The sequence below is a fragment of the Hesperophylax consimilis genome, chromosome 9 (assembly GCF_061612785.1).
Source record: "Hesperophylax consimilis isolate HC1 chromosome 9, BYU_Hcon_1.0, whole genome shotgun sequence".
NCBI classification, from domain to species: Eukaryota; Metazoa; Arthropoda; class Insecta; order Trichoptera; family Limnephilidae; genus Hesperophylax; species Hesperophylax consimilis.
In genome coordinates, this window is record NC_142844.1 from 31,686,335 (window position 1) to 31,700,013 (window position 13,679).

Consider the following 13,679-nt stretch of genomic DNA (forward strand, 5'->3'; position numbering starts at 1 on the left):
TCTTCATTCAGTAAATTACAAGATATTTATTTAGATTGTGTACCTACTCTGCTTCATGCTCAGCTGTCATCTGCAATTTAAAGAAATAAAAACATTCAATCAACATGCATTTAAATTTTTTTTTTTCAATTTTGTGTAGAATACTTAAAATAAAATAAAACAAGACATGCTTTGGTTCTTACATTGGCCACTGCAGTTATAATCTTCTCGTAAATATGAATTCCTTTCAGGAATATGTCGGCCTGAATATGCTCATTATCGTCGTGCAGCAGCGGGGGGGTGTGGTTCATGGGGGAGAACCCTATGGCTGGTATCCCAAGCAGGCGGATATGACGACTATCAGTTCCTCCGGGGAATATATTTTGTTTCAGTGTAATGTTCCTGAGAAAACAAAGTCTTACAGCGTTTCATAATCAAGGAAGATAGGATGGAGGGGCAGACTGGGCTACCTCAAATATTTTCCCACAAAAATGTGATGGCTATTTTTCTATTGTTTTCAAATATTTTTTGCAAACTGTATAGAAAGTGCATATTAATTGTTAGAAATCAAAGTGAATATCATATGCTTACAGATCATCAGCTGCTTTTTTAAACGCTACCCAGAAATAATTAGAACTGTCAAGCTTCGTGATACCGTTTTTAGGATCCTTCTCTTCGTATTCGAGAGTTATTCCTTCACCTGCCTCCTTGCACCAGCCATTGATCTAAAATGAGATTTGTTAACATTATTATTATTTATTTATATAACTACAAAATAATAGCATAAAGTTAGACTTATTGTCAGGTCGCAATTTCATCAAACCAACTCAGAATTTGAATAATATTATTTCTAATATGCAACGGTGTAGAAGCTGCAACATTTATGAATTAAATGCATTTTTGTACATATAAAACGGTATTCAAAATAATATGGAAATACATTCCATTTAATTTTGGATGAAAAAATAGGTAAGTACCTATCTGCAAAAATCTTTTTTTCCGTATTTTAGGTGGATACTTTAATTAAAACAAAATTGTTTTTAAAAGGAAAAGGGGAACAAATACTTGTTAAAATAGCATTCATTGTAAAATAACGGAACTTATTCTTTTTGATGTAACCGACTGAATTAAATATTAATATATCAACCATATTCTCGAACTCAGAATGATCAACATCCACAGCTAATCTTATATCAAACATCAAAGTGAGTGCTTCTGGAACCACGTTAGCCTGAACACCGCCCTGAAAAACAACAGTACTTATTATTATTTGGGTAAAATTTCAGAATCGCTGGACAAGCTACAAATATATTGGTAAACTTTTAGAATCGCTGGACACGGTAAATATAAAAACGTCAAACAAGAAAAAAAACATGGTCAAACTCTCAAAACACATGAAATTTTGAAACTTTGACCAAAATTGGAACTTTAATGCAGTATTATCCATCTACCCTGACGTAAATACATAATTAAATTTAGTCAAAATGTTATTTCAAAAAAATATTTGTAAACGTGTGGCTTTAGGATCAAATCTTTTAAGATACTAAAAGATTTCCAAATATTTTTTTTCTAATATCTCTTAGATTCAACTTAATTACTATAAAATACAACTATTTTTAGCCAGGGGAGATGGAAAATACTGCATTAATGATCCCTTTTTTTCAAAGTTCACAATTTCGGAGTCTGTATCTAATATGTTTTTATTGTATTTTTTAATTACAATAAAAAAATATTTTCAATGAGTATCAATTTTTCCATTATTTTATGATTGATGTAAAAAAATCACAACTACTTTTTATTCTTTACTATAAAATACAACTATTTTTAGTCAGGGGAGACGGAAAATACTGCATTAATTTTCCCTTTTTTTCAAAGTTCACAATTTCACTTGTTTTGACATTTTCCACAACCATATTTTTGATCTGACGTTTTGCCGTAGATTAAGTTTTAAATATAGGTTAGCAACTACGCATAAATTATTTAAATAACCGAGTGTTGAGCAAAACCTTGCCATATCCACTATCAATCGTAACTTATTACTCATTTTTTTATTGTGGAATAACTGAATGAGTAAAACGTCAAATTTAAATTTTCCATCATTGCAAACGAAAGATGTGAAACAGAAAAGAACTAGACCCAGGACCTCTTCCTTGCCGGGGAAGTGCTCTGAGCAGGGTGCCAATTCTCGACAAAAAAATATACGTTAAAAAAATGAAGATAATGTTGGTAGCTCACAGTCGAAGTATGATACAGTTGGAAATGACGTAAATTGATACGGTTGAATTAGCTCAGTGGTCAGATCACTTCCCTGGCAAGGAAGAGGTACTGGGTTAATTTCCTAGATGCGACTGAATCTTTTCCTGTTTCAAATCTTTCATTTGAGAGTCGCTAACCCATAGGGGACAGCAAAAAACTTCAATAAATAAAAAGATTTTTTTGTCAAAGCCAACACGAAGACAATACCATACTTGATAAAGTGACATTTTTATTTTTGTCTTTAACTAACCCAATAGAGGTAATATCCAACGACAAAATGAGAGGAATACCACAAGACCCATAGAGCTACAATTAGAGGCGATACTTTATACTAATAACTCGTCGAAACTTGTTCCACTATTAGAACGCAATAAGTGATGCGCGTAGACCAGATTCGGTATTTTTAGTAAGAGCATTGGGAGAGTTGGAGGTCAGTTGGAGGTAAAAAAGCGGAACCCTTTTTTCGCTTCACGTCTCATCTAAATATAATACATCAATGACAAGACCGTATTTAAAGTTAAAGATATATTGATTGAAAAATAAGTTTATGTACAAATATACAGGGTGTATCGGCACTAACCCGACAAACTTTAATCAGCTATTCCTTAGCACATTTGGAGTAAAAAATGTTATGGGCACTTTGCTGTCCGGTAGCATTTTTTTTTCAATTAAAAACAAAAAAAATAAAAATTTCCACACTACATCACTGTCATTGGCATTGCGTTTCGTGTTCAACAGCTGTTATAAGCAAGTATGTCAAAAAGCGTCTTCGCTCATTCGCACACACTAAATAATAATAGTTAAAAATGAGACGAATGGTGCCGTGCCATTTCGTTGTGATTGTAGAAGTGCGCCAATATAGGTACACACGTGCATTATTCAACGGAATTCGAATAAAATATTTGCCAGATGGGTTTTCAAACTTTGACAAAGGATAAAACAGTGGTGACATGTGGTGAAAATGTGAATAGTAAATTTTTTATTAAAAAAAAATGTTACCCGACAGCAAAGTGCACATAAGATTTTTTACTCCAAATATGCTGGAATAGCTGGTTAAAGTTTGTCGGGTACGTGCCGATACACCCTGTATACAATATACAAATAAAATATTGGATTGAATCACCGATACTATATTGTATTTGTACGCCTTTCTTGAATTGAGTTTTAATACAGACAAAACAATATATTCATGTACAGGCCATAGAATATAGAATAACACAAGAAGTGCCTTGGGTTTTCGTGATCCAAATATTTGCCTAATTGAGGCGTAAATTTCCAATATAAAACTGTGTTAACGAAATTTAAATGGGATGGAGATCTACAATGTCAGGCGAGTATAAGTGAGACGGAGCGCTAGGCTAAATGAAACATTTGTTTCCATTCAAATTTATATGGAAGGCACTTCTAGTGTTTTTTTTTTATTCCATGGTACAGGCGCAAACAAACTATAATATTTTAAAGCATAACTTGTAAAAAGTGTTTTTCCTAAAATAATTGAATTAGCGCCATCTATGAACAAGCAGTTTATGAATAATTTTAAGTTTACCCTTGTGAATATTTGCATAAGTAAACAGGGTACAATTACTTACGGATATTTTTGTCAGGTTGACAGTTGTAACGTCAGAAATAGTTAATGAAGGGTTATCGTCCAATTTTTTCTTCTGGGTTGCACGATAATCCATAAATCTATCTATTATTATCCGCACCTAAAAGAGTTTTACGCATTTATTATGTTATTATTATTTCCAATGACATAGTAAAAAAGTAAGATTTTTTATAAAAACCTTTTCCCCTGCAGTATTTGGCAGTAGAATAGAACCATGACCAGATTGCCCAGAACAAATAAGTGACAGATCTGAAATGATTGAAATCTTGTCAATAGTGAACAGCTAATTTAATTAACTACCTAACCATCACGCCATTTCAGGAAGAGAGGAAAGACCGCCACACAATTCTGTCTCATGAGTTAATCTTATGACCCGATTCAAGTATTTGATTCACTTGATGGTGTCATGTCTTCATAAACAGCTATTTGATATACATATGTACATAATAGATAATGCATAAAACTTACGCCAAATGCTCCTCTCTCCATTGAATACCAGAAAGTCATCTCCAGCATTAGCCACCCCTTCGTCTAGTGATAAGCCAATGTTCAGAGCCCTAAAGTCATCCATCTGAACAAACTTTTGTACTCCTTGTCTTCCACCTTTCTCTTCCTCTGAAAACATTACTTTCACCCTCATTTTGTTGAACAGCTTAGAACTTTTGTGAAATTCGAAGTAAACAGTAATAATATTTCTTCTCAGCATATTACAACTTATCTTATCAATCAACTGCTGGAAGGGATGGTAACAACACATGCCAGGAATGCTGAAAGTGTAGTGCGGCAGCCTACTGGTTCCTCTAAAAGACTCAGATATAGATGATTAATTAGATTAAGGGTTTGCCACTGTACCTCTGTACCATCGTCGACACATACACAAATGTCTATTAAGAAAAACTGCCACTACACGACAGGTAGGGTTTCCCGGTCACAGAGAAGCTTGTGGTGTTTAAGCTTTCTGGATCTAAAACCTTGACTGTTTCATTCAACCTATATAGGTGAGTACATATTTGAATTTCCAAACTTACCGGGAACAAAACAAATATGGACGGTTCTCTTAAAGCGAGTTCCGTTTTCTTTAAGATTTCTGACAGCCTCCAAATATTGCATGCCCACGCTCTTCATATCCTGGGCTCCTCGGGCATAGATTTTTCCATCTTCAGCCAAGTGGGCGCTAAAAGCGGGGTATCGCCAGTTGTCCTGAAAATCATTATTAACAGATAACAATAGTTGCTGATTCAAAGGTATTAGAGAAGTGGTGAGCAGAACACTTTTTGTGGTAATAATGTCGTAGTATTTTATAAACTCACTGGGTAAACAGGAACTACATCCATATGGGAGTTGAGAAGTATTGATGGCAATGATGGATCTGTTCCTTCCCATGTTATTATTAGTATAGGTTTTCCAGGCGCAGGAGAATACACTTTGTAAGGCAACTCGAGCTGTTCTGCTTGCTTTTTCAGAAAAGTAATGCAATCATCTGAAAATACCAATCAGTTCAATTTTTTACTGCTCAATATTATTATGTTGTATTTAGTAACCGGGCAAACAAAAAAAACAAGCTTAAATTAAGTTATTAGGCCATTTTAATTTTTTTTCATTACTTTTAATGACTTTATATCACATTCCAAAAGTGTGTTGAATTGCCACTGTTCTGAGTTGCCATGGAACATTTGTACTTATTACGCTCTAATCAAACTCACTGCCTGGTTTACACATTCATAAAACATGTTTTCAACCATTAGTTCAACCAAAGTATTCTGCATGTTGAGCGTAATAATAAATATGTTGGGAAATCATTTTTCAAGGCGGTTAATAAACATATATATTTTTTTGTTTATATTCTGAGTGACTACGCGATGGTACATTCAATTTAGTAAAAAAATTTTTTACAAACCATAATTAATATCCGGATGAACAGATGGAATTCTGAGGTATTCCCGGAACCTCTGTATCGCTGGATTGTTTTCCCAATCACTTAGAGTTGACATTTTGAATTATTACTTGTTTCTGTATGTAATCTAATGATTTATGGTGTATTTCGCATTTAATCAAATATATATAGCAAATATTATTTACCACGTATACCACAGAATATTTTTCAATTCGCTATCTCTGTGCATCATAAACCTAATCATTCTAATCAATAGTAAAACACTTAAACCATAAATAAACCAATCACACTTAAACCAAAACCGCGGAAACAACATCCTGTAACTCAATACAGTGCCACCCAGTAAAGGTGATGCGTATTTATCGTACCCAGTAAAACTACTGGGTATTTTCATGCGATACTTTGTACTTGTGACAAATCCCCAAAATACTCACTTTTTTTAAAATACAAAGTTTTTTATACTGGGACTAAATATTTTTACCAGGTACTTTTACCAGGTATTTTTGATAGGTATTTTTGATCGATATGTTTAATGGGTATTTTTAATAGGTATTTTTGGTGGGGGGAATTTGGGGAATTTTTCGACAGGGAACTCCTTAGCCACCCCCCATGGATTTTGAAAAATTATTGTGGGGAATCACATATTAATTTTTGTTTGTGGGGAATTTCTTTTCACAGAAGTTTTGTAACAACCCCTCCCCCCCATGGATTTTGAATAATTAATGGGGGAATCAAGTTTACGTAGAAAATTTGTGGGGAATATGTGGGTAGAATTAATGTGAGTGCAGTTTAGAAATTACTTATTCTGAATCTCAGGTCGGTATTAAATACTTTTGAGTATTTTGTCACGGTTATTTATTTGTACCTGTACTCATTGTACCCAGTAACGAAAAGTACTCATAGGACCCACCTCTACCACCCAGTGCCACCCCAGGGATTGCAGATTGGCAACTCTATTTTGCGAAGAAATAATTTACTTTTTATTTAGGGAATACCTTACTTGAATTTATTGTTTTCACCTATTGGTAGGTTGTCAGGTTAGTTAGTAAATAAATCTATAAAACCATTGTAATTATGCCTTTAAGCTGATGATGTAATAACCAAATAATCTTAAGTTCAGCAGTGAAAAATGTATAATAAAATTATTGTATGTTGGGTACCATCCCTTATAACCCCTTCCCCTAAATATTGTGTATATAAACTATAGTTTAAGGAATAATTATACCAGTCTGAAGATGGTTGGCTGAAGATTGAAGATTGGCTGAAACTGGTAGGTAACGGTCAAAAATAAAGATGTGGAAAAAGTTTAAAATTTATCAGAAGAATGTTTTATTTTTTGGTAGTATTTATGAATTTCTTTGTCATCAAATGTTCTTCTCTGTCATATCAGTAAACTTCATTATAAATAATGTTTTCATAATATCGATACACATAATAGAATCAGTGACATAGGAACGAGGCGGGTCAAGAAAAGCCTTTTTGTACCTAGCTTCTGTGCAGTTAAACAGATCCGCTACATCTGCGTACCTATTACTAATTTCATGTAATCTAGGTACAAGCGAGTGTTCTTTTTGTGTGAATTTTTTGTATTGAATCTCAATGTATTTTATAATGGGGGGACCAGATCGAGGAGTTATATTCGACTTTACTTCGAACTAAAGATGTATACAAAATTTTCAAGGTTGAAATATTTCTGAAGCCTCTGGAGTTTCAAAGAATGAATCAGAGCATTTTCATTCCCTTATTGTTAATTGAGTTTATGTGAGATATAAAGTTTAATTTAGAGTCGAAAATGATGCCCAGGTCATTAATTTCTTCGACAAAGGTAAGGGTTGAGTTATTAAGTTCAAATGAATAAATAATTGGTTGACTTATTTTTTTAAATCTTATCGAATGGCACTTATTTATATTGAGATATAGTTTATTTAGAGTGAACCAATTAATTAACCTGTTTAAGTTATTTTGTAGACTGATACAATCTTCAACGGTTTATACTGTTTTAAATATTTTTAAATCGTCTGCAAAAAGTAATACATTTATATCGTTATCAAATACATTAACAATATCGTTTATGAACAGTAAAAACAATATTGGGCCTAAATGAGACCCCTGTGGTACACCACTTGTAGCTATAAATTGGTTGGAAAGGAACGAATTGATTTTTACTAGTAGAACTCTATCAGTTAGATAGCTTGCGAACCAGTCTAAAAGTTTTCCATCGATACCGAGCTTACATAGTTTGACGAGGAGAATTTTATGACAAACTTTGTCAAATGCCTTAATAAAGTCCGTATAATATGGAATCGACTTGTGTTCTATTAGCTAATGCGTTCGATATATAGTTTTTATATAATGAGAGATTTAACAAAGTTGATCTGCCCGACAAAAATCCATGTTGATTCGGAACAATGAGGTGGTTAATATAAGGTGAAATTTTATCAAGTAATAGTTTTTCAAAAATTTTCGGTATTACGGATAGCTTACATATTGGTCTATAGTTGGTTATATCAAATTTATTGCCCTTTTTGAATATATGTGTCGGATTTTGAATATAGGGAATTAATTACGTTTAATTAAATAATTACAGATGTTAATTACGTTTCCAAATGTTAGGGAAGCAACCTGTATCAAGGGAATGATTAAACAATAAGCAAATCGGCTCAGCCAGTGAATCAATACAATTTATAAGGATACTGGGATGCACATTATCAGTTCCGACCTTTTTTTTTTGTCTAGGGATTTAATCTTAGTTTTAACGTTGTTTATATTGATATATATATGGCAGGGATTTGTATGGTCTCGTTAATGGATGAAGGTGGGATGTAATTGTCTGGGATATCTTCGTCATAAACACTTTTGAAGTAGTCAGCAAAATAGTTAACCTTTACTTTCATATCAGTACTACTCTTTTTTTTGAAATGCATTGAGATGGGTAAGCCTTGTTTTTTTTTTTCTTAGAGAGTGTTAACATGATTGAAAAAGTTCTGAATATTGGAAGGTATAGAATTTTCGATTCCATTTATGTAATTAATGTACGATATTTTAGACATTTTTTGACATTGAGATCTATAGTTTTGAAATATCTTGTAGTCGCTTAGGGATTTCGATTCTTTAAAGTTTTTGTGAACCATTTTGGGAACTTTGCTTCTTTGAAGTGTGAAAGTGGTACATATTTTTCAATGGCCTTATTAATATGGGCAACAATCTAAAACTTTTATCTAGTTATCTTACGGGTAGGTGCTCTTCGGTTGTTATTGGGAAAGAATCAAGTGATCATAGAAATATAACATGTGGTGTACCACAGGGCTCGATTCTCGAGCCTTTATTATTTTTGATTCATATAAATGATATTGCAAAATGGGGGTTGAAAGGTACCCTTCAATTTTATGCTGATGACACAATATTATTCTATCATAATACTAATTTAAACGAAATGGAAAAAGACATGGAAAGGGATTTGGGTCATCTAGCCGAGTGGTTAAGAATCAATAAACTTAGCCTTAACATTAAAAAGACTCACTTTGTGCTATTCGGGAATAGGAAAGGACAATGCCTAAACATTTCCCTGGGAATAAACAAACTGGAACAAACAGATGTCGCGAAGTATCTAGGACTTTTAATTGACTCACGGCTTACATGGAAAAACCATTAACTCTGCAGTGCTGATGATGCTGATCAACACAGACAGCCAACCTATTAGCGTCTCCCACACTTCAGAGCGACTTCAGTTCACTGTGAGACTTTTCTGCGTGGCGGCCTGAAGTGGCGCGGAACTCAGTCGCTCCGAAGTGTGCGTGTGGAAGACGCTATAAAGATTGCCTCACGACGCCCCTGGGATGATCCCGCGGCGCCCCGGGCGTCGCGACTCACAGTTAGGGAAGCCCTGTACTATGCTATGATTCACTCCCACTTGGCATATCTTTCGAGTATCTGGGGCTTTGCTACCAAAAAAATGATACCTGTTAAAGATATTTACCGTCACGCACTTGTTTTGCCATTTAAGATGGTTCCTAGCTTTGAGATAACAAACACCATTTTAAATATTATTCAGTGTAACACCCACACAAATATAAAACTGAACTATAACAACGATGTTCACCAATATAATACACGACAACATAACAAACTACATATATCAAAAATACACTCAACAAAGTTCGGACTGAAATCATTAGAATATATTGCCTACACTAACTATAACAAATTGCCTGAAGAATTAAGACAGGTATATGCCTCTAACAAATCTCGAAACGATATATTGAAATCCTATTTTTTCAAATGTTATTTGGAAAACGAGTCATAAGTAGGTACAAACTCTGTTCTGATAGCCGTCCTAATTATCTCCAAATACCAAACTTTGTACATCCAGAGATGATGGGCTTTTTATCTTCTCATGTATTTTGAATGTAAAACATCTTGTATTAGGTCTGTTTATTTTTGAGCCCGTACTTTTTAATGTATTTTCCTGATTTTGTTTTTATGCATTTCTATAGTCCATCACTGAGGATACTTTTTCAACTTTTTGACACCAACAGTACATAAATCAAATGAGTGATTATAATAATTCATAAAGTCTTATTAGACAATTTTTTGTGACATATCTGTAAAGTGATTCTTCATATGTTGTGTCTGTATGTTGCTTCTGTGAAATGTTTTCTTCATACATTGTGTCTGCACATTGGGTTGGGTTGGGTCTAATTTTTCTGTACAAAACTCTTTTTTTTATTTTTTTTACTCTTCTATTTAAAAACTACCAATTGGCGATCCCTTAATGAGTTTAATAACTAATGGGAATACAACATCGTTTGTTGTATGTTTAAAAAAAAAAAAAAATAATTGTGTAAAATAATTCCATATTGTGATTAATATTTTTGTTATTGTTGAGGTGAAAAAATGACCAGTCTTCATTAGCAAGATAATGTTTCATGTTAGGATAGTCAGCTTTAGAAAAATTATAAGTAAGGTTAGGCAAAATAGTTGTGTCATCTAGTGAGTTACTTGTCATAATGTTTATGCTTACAGCGGGGTGGTGACTAGGGGGAGGAGCTCATAAACTGATTTAACAACATGAATTGAGAGATCACTGGAGAACACTAATCCAACAGTCTATTATTGTTATTGTAGACTTGATTGACTTGATGTAGCGATAGTAAGTTCATCATATCTATTAATTCGCGAGCATTTTCTTGCACGCTAAAGTTGTTACAAGAGTCTTTATTCGTCTAATCAATGCTAGGGGTATTATAGTCGCCAAATAAAATTGTTCTGGCATCCGGATATTTATTTTTAAAGATTTCGACGTCATCAATGTGGTTTCTGTAGACTGTGATGTTGGATCCAGGAGGAATGTAGACACATCCCAGGAGAATTGTACTTGATTTATTTTTTAATAATACGAATACCTGTTCCACGTCTAAATGTTTACATAGTAATCGAGTGGATGGCATTGATTTTGAAATGGATATGAGAACTCTTCCTCCTCTGGTTTTAGTACTAGCTGCTGGATTTCTATCAAGGCGGTAGGTGTTGTAAGATGAAAATCCAAGTTCCTCGGTATGAATATCAGGATCAAGCCAGGTTTCAGTTAGAAGAAATACATCAATGTTTTGGAGTAATGGAAGAGTAGTTTGCAATTCTAAAAGTTTGGTACAGCAGTCTCTGATGTTTTGGCCGTATCCTTTGATGGGTTTGAGTTTTTTGGATAAATCTTCACTATTGTTGGCTTGTTATTGTTATTATATATGAGTAATGAAAAGAAAATTAAGAAATATACACGAAGTGAACATAATGAGCAGTTAAGCTGAAAAGGAGAAAAAAGCAAAACAGAAGTTATATTACAATTAATTGTATACTTTAAATACTAAATTAATTATTATGTTTGGTTTGGAGTAAATAGGTTTGGAAAAATAGTGTTCCTTTAGATTTTATCCAGTCCGTGATCTGTTTTTTTTTTCAGTTGATGGCTTGGTGAATTATCAGCAGGTTTTTTCAAGGAGCAGTTTTACAATTTAATGGAGTAGTAGTTAAAGAATCTTTGTCCGTGGGTCGTGTGCTTTAGCGGGATGTTGATTGTTAGGTTCGTTGAAGACCGGTTTATTCTTGAGGACTGAGATAGTAAAAGGATATGTAGTTTGTATTTGAAGAGGTGAAGAATAGACGATTTTGCATAGAGTTGTCCGATAGACAAAACTTCGAACATCTTAAAAAAAATTTCGGAGTCTGTAACTAATATTTTTTTATTATATTTTTTAAATACAATAAAAAAATATTTTCAATGAGTATCAATTTTTCATTATTTTATGACTGATGTCAAAAAATCACAACTACTTTTTATTCTTTACTTTATAATTATTGCTTTTTCGGGATTTGTACCACCGTATTTATATATTTAGTTAGGTGAGGAGTCCATACACCATTAGCATACTCCAGCATTCTTCTGTTAACGCCATTGAACACGGCTATGATTGCATCTGTGTCATTAAACTGTTTTTATTTTCTGATGACAAACCCCAGGAGTTTGTGGCAAGCTGGAGTGAGCCGCGATATGAAACCAAACTTTTGTTCACCCAATTTAGGATTTGCAGTGAAGGTTTTTATTCATAAGCAGATTTTATTTTTGAAGAATAAATAGTAAAACTACAATCCGAGTTACCTATAAACTGTCAGATTCTTTTATTGACAAATCACTGAAAGGAAGGGAAGCCCCCCCCCCCCACACCCACTTCCGTGCGCAATTTGTTTTATACCCCTGGCCCTTATGGGCCCAGTCTATGTGGTATTCTATTGGTATTATTTGGTATATGGACATGTCCATGAAAACTGAAAAGCTGTGCCTACCCTGGGGAGAATGAAAGAATTAAAAATTATATTTATATAGTGGGGTTCCTCAAGGGTCCCACTTCGGCCCAATATTTTTCTTATTATTCATCAATGACATTGTTGACCAATTTAATGATGTAGAAGTTCTGCTATTAAAAATATATAAAAGAATACAAAATGTATACGATTGTCAAATTTTACAGACCAACTTAGAACAGCTTCATCAATGGTGTGAACAAAATGCTTTATTTTTAAACATTCAGAAATGTCAAGTAATACCATTTTCCAAAACTCGTTATAACATATACCTACATGAATATACATTAAATAATATTAAATTAATACCAGTGTCACAAATTCGTGACTTGGGTGTAATATTCGATGAAAACTTGTCATTCATTGCTCACATCAACTGTATAACTAATAAGGATTTAAAGATGCTTGGCTTCCTTTGCAGAACTTTAACTGATTTTAAGTCCATAGATTGTGTGAGAACCCTCTTTATTTAATTAGTCAAAAGTCAATTGGAGTATAATTCACCTATTTGGTCCCCTTTATATAAAGTTCACTCCAATAATATAGAAAGAGTTCAGCACAAATTTCTTAAGTACGTAAATTTTAAGCTCAGAATTCCTATTGATTATATTAATTATGTCAGTTTGATGAATCAATTGCGTCTAATAACACTGTCTGACAGGAGAATTGTTTCAGACCTGGCTGTGTTACACAGAGTCATTAACAACTTAATTGATAGCCCTGCCATCGTTGCCACTATTAAATTCCATGTGCCAACTAGGAATACAAGACAAAATATAACATTATTATGCAAAAAATACACAACTAACTATCAGACACACTCACTGACCAATAGGATGCATGATCTGGGCAACAAGTATGGGGGTGCTATTGATTTACGAGTATTTATTGACTCCATTTATAGAACTAATCATAATCTAAACCAACACTTTGTCGAATCCTACAAATTAGAGTAGCGTTGGTAAATTAGTTAAAATGTTTTGTCATATATGTAGTGTTGTTGTAAATTCTTTTTTACTTTACGTTACTCGTTGTTTTACTAATATTGCCTCATATTTAGTTTTTTTTTTTGTTAATCATTTCATTCCG

General features: G+C 33.4%; 1 protein-coding gene across 2 annotated transcripts; it reads right to left on the reverse strand.

Annotated features, from left to right (window-relative positions):
• Positions 1 to 32: 32 nt before the first annotated feature.
• LOC149421243 (aminoacylase-1-like) lies at positions 33 to 12,974 on the reverse strand. Of its 2 annotated transcripts, XM_089635435.1 has the most exons (11): positions 12,900 to 12,974; positions 5,739 to 5,862; positions 5,152 to 5,321; positions 4,870 to 5,041; positions 4,310 to 4,456; positions 4,020 to 4,090; positions 3,825 to 3,941; positions 1,127 to 1,222; positions 571 to 704; positions 183 to 381; positions 33 to 70 (listed from the first exon to the last, which is right to left on the reverse strand). In XM_089635435.1, the coding sequence occupies exons 2-11, from the start codon at positions 5,830 to 5,832 to the stop codon at positions 44 to 46; spliced, it is 1,227 nt and encodes a 408-aa protein (XP_089491561.1). In that variant the 5' UTR covers positions 5,833 to 5,862; positions 12,900 to 12,974; the 3' UTR covers positions 33 to 43. The 2 variants fall into 2 exon arrangements, with proteins under 2 accessions (XP_089491561.1, XP_089491560.1); XM_089635434.1 differs by having other exon boundaries at positions 60 to 381.
• Positions 12,975 to 13,679: the final 705 nt, after the last annotated feature.

Coding starts and splice junctions, on each gene's coding strand:
- LOC149421243 (XM_089635434.1), bottom strand. CDS start 5,832: ATGTCAACTCTAAGTGATTGGGAAAACAATCCAGCGATACAGAGGTTC. Junction 3,942..4,019: donor CAAATACTGCAGGGGAAAAG/GTTTTTATAAAA, acceptor AAACTCTTTTAG/GTGCGGATAATAATAGATAG. Junction 382..570: donor AAAAAAGCAGCTGATGATCT/GTAAGCATATGA, acceptor TTGTTTTCTCAG/GAACATTACACTGAAACAAA.